The sequence below is a fragment of the Propithecus coquereli genome, unplaced genomic scaffold (assembly GCF_000956105.1).
Source record: "Propithecus coquereli isolate 6110/MARCELLA unplaced genomic scaffold, Pcoq_1.0 Scaffold100, whole genome shotgun sequence".
NCBI classification, from domain to species: Eukaryota; Metazoa; Chordata; class Mammalia; order Primates; family Indriidae; genus Propithecus; species Propithecus coquereli.
The window spans coordinates 875,140-877,083 of NW_012133859.1; the positions used below are offsets into that span (position 1 = coordinate 875,140).

The following is a 1,944-nucleotide window of genomic DNA, read 5'->3' on the forward strand; positions in this document are numbered from 1 at the left end:
GTACAGCTTTCTGATATAAGTTAGCATCCAAAATGGCAAAAATTGACATTCCTTCCTCATTGTTTCTAAAGTACACTCTTTCAAACTGCAATGTTAATTTTCTCCTTATATAAGTGAATTTTAAGGGGCATAAAGATATAAATCCATATAAGTGCTACTTCTTTAAAACTTCTAAAAAGCTTATTTTGATTTCAGAAGACTTATCTTTAAGAGAAATGTCAGACATTCTACATACGGTGAAACTAAAATGTTTATCTAAACTCTTTTACTGGAACTCAGTCTTATAAGACTGACAGGTCAAGAATTTCCATCTGGCCAAGTGAAGGCTGAGAAGAGGCAGCGGTGAGTTTCATAAAATTATCAAGGAAAGCATAGGGTGAATCTAGCTCTTATCTACCAAATATAGAATATATCAGAAGCAGATACAGACTTTGTGAGGCCAGAAGCCTACATAATCTGGGGAGACCACTTGAGGAAAACTCACTAGAGAATTTTTCCAAATATAATATACAAAAGTGAGTATGTCTTCAAAGTAGGGGAGAAAATCATGACAAAGTCCTAGTAACTAAGAAACTCAAGGTGTCTTTCTTCTGAGATCTGTTTAGGCATTATATTAATACCTGAACACTAACATACAAATGCTTGAGGATCATAACGTGGGCTCCTCTCCCCATGGAACACTCTACCAATCCCAGTAAGGCCAGAATCCCAGCACCCACAGGGACCTGTGCAAGTCAGGGACCCTGAAGCTCAAGCTACATTAGATTTATGTTAAATCTGCCTCAATTACCAGAAGGAAGGAGGTCCCGTGGAGCTGCAATTAGAATAAATAAAAATAAAGGGCTGATATAAAATATATAAACCTAGATTCTAAAATAGTGCTAAAGCTGAAAAATATGCATAGGTTAGAAGACTAGATGGTCATTGTCACTGGGATACAGCCATATGGTCAGTCACATTGATCCAACAGAGGCCTGAGATAAATATCAGAAGACCAAGGTCAAGTCAGACAGCACTTCTGACCACCCTATGACCAGGATCCAGTCTCCTGTCCTCTCTACACCTCAGTTCCTTTCTCTAAAATGAGAATAAAAACATCCACCGTGCCAATCTTGCAGTGTTGTTTCAAAGATCAAATGAGATAAAATGGGAGGACAGCATTTTAAAAATATAACAAAAAATGCTACACGAGACACCATTATCATTACCATCACGCTTAATAAGGAAATTCAGAATGGTTATGTTCCAGAACCAACTGCTATTAATATCATGGCTGACCACCCTGACATCTCTCTAAAGACCCTTTGTGTCTATGAGAAACAAAGCCCAGGGCTCAGCAAGGGATGATGTGCTGTGTGTGTGTTACATATAAATTCACTGACTCCCCACTAGAAACCAAACCCTTGGAGAAGGAAAGCAGAAAAGGAACGAAGGCTTACGATAGCCGTGTAAGTGTGTGACAGTCCCTCCCATGACAAAGGACAGGTACCTGCTTTTCAGTCATGGCCTGTTCATACTCAGCCTGCACCACGTCGAGTTCCGCCTGCTTGTCGTCCAGCTCGGCCTGAGCCTTCTGCAGGTCCTGCATAGCCAGGACGTGGCGACTCTCCTGCACCACCAAGTTGGCCTGCACGGGATGCACACGGAGTGAAGGGACGGGCAGCAAACCTCCAAACAGCCCACGTTTCCGAATCTGAGAACTCAGCAATGTCACATGCTTATACCTTTTCTTTGTTCCGCCCCTCAAATCTTTTCAAATTGCATTATTAAGACCAAATTTTAGTGTGAAAATCATAGTTTGTTATTACAGAGGTCAGCAAATTTTTTCTATAAAGTGCCAGATAGTAAACATTTCAGGCCTTTGGGGGCCAAGAGTCAAAATCAAAGCTATTATTAAGGTAGTTATTTAAAAATGTAAAAACTATTTTTATTTCACGAGCCATA

General features: G+C 40.2%; 1 protein-coding gene across 1 annotated transcript in view; it reads right to left on the reverse strand.

Moving 5' to 3' along the window:
* DNAH5 (dynein, axonemal, heavy chain 5) overlaps positions 1 to 1,944 on the reverse strand; it is a 291,357-nt gene that overhangs the window by 53,354 nt on the left and 236,059 nt on the right. The window contains exon 52 of the mRNA XM_012642647.1: positions 1,490 to 1,627. Within this exon, the coding sequence (XP_012498101.1) occupies positions 1,490 to 1,627 (138 nt within the window). The remainder of the gene's footprint in view (positions 1 to 1,489; positions 1,628 to 1,944) is intronic.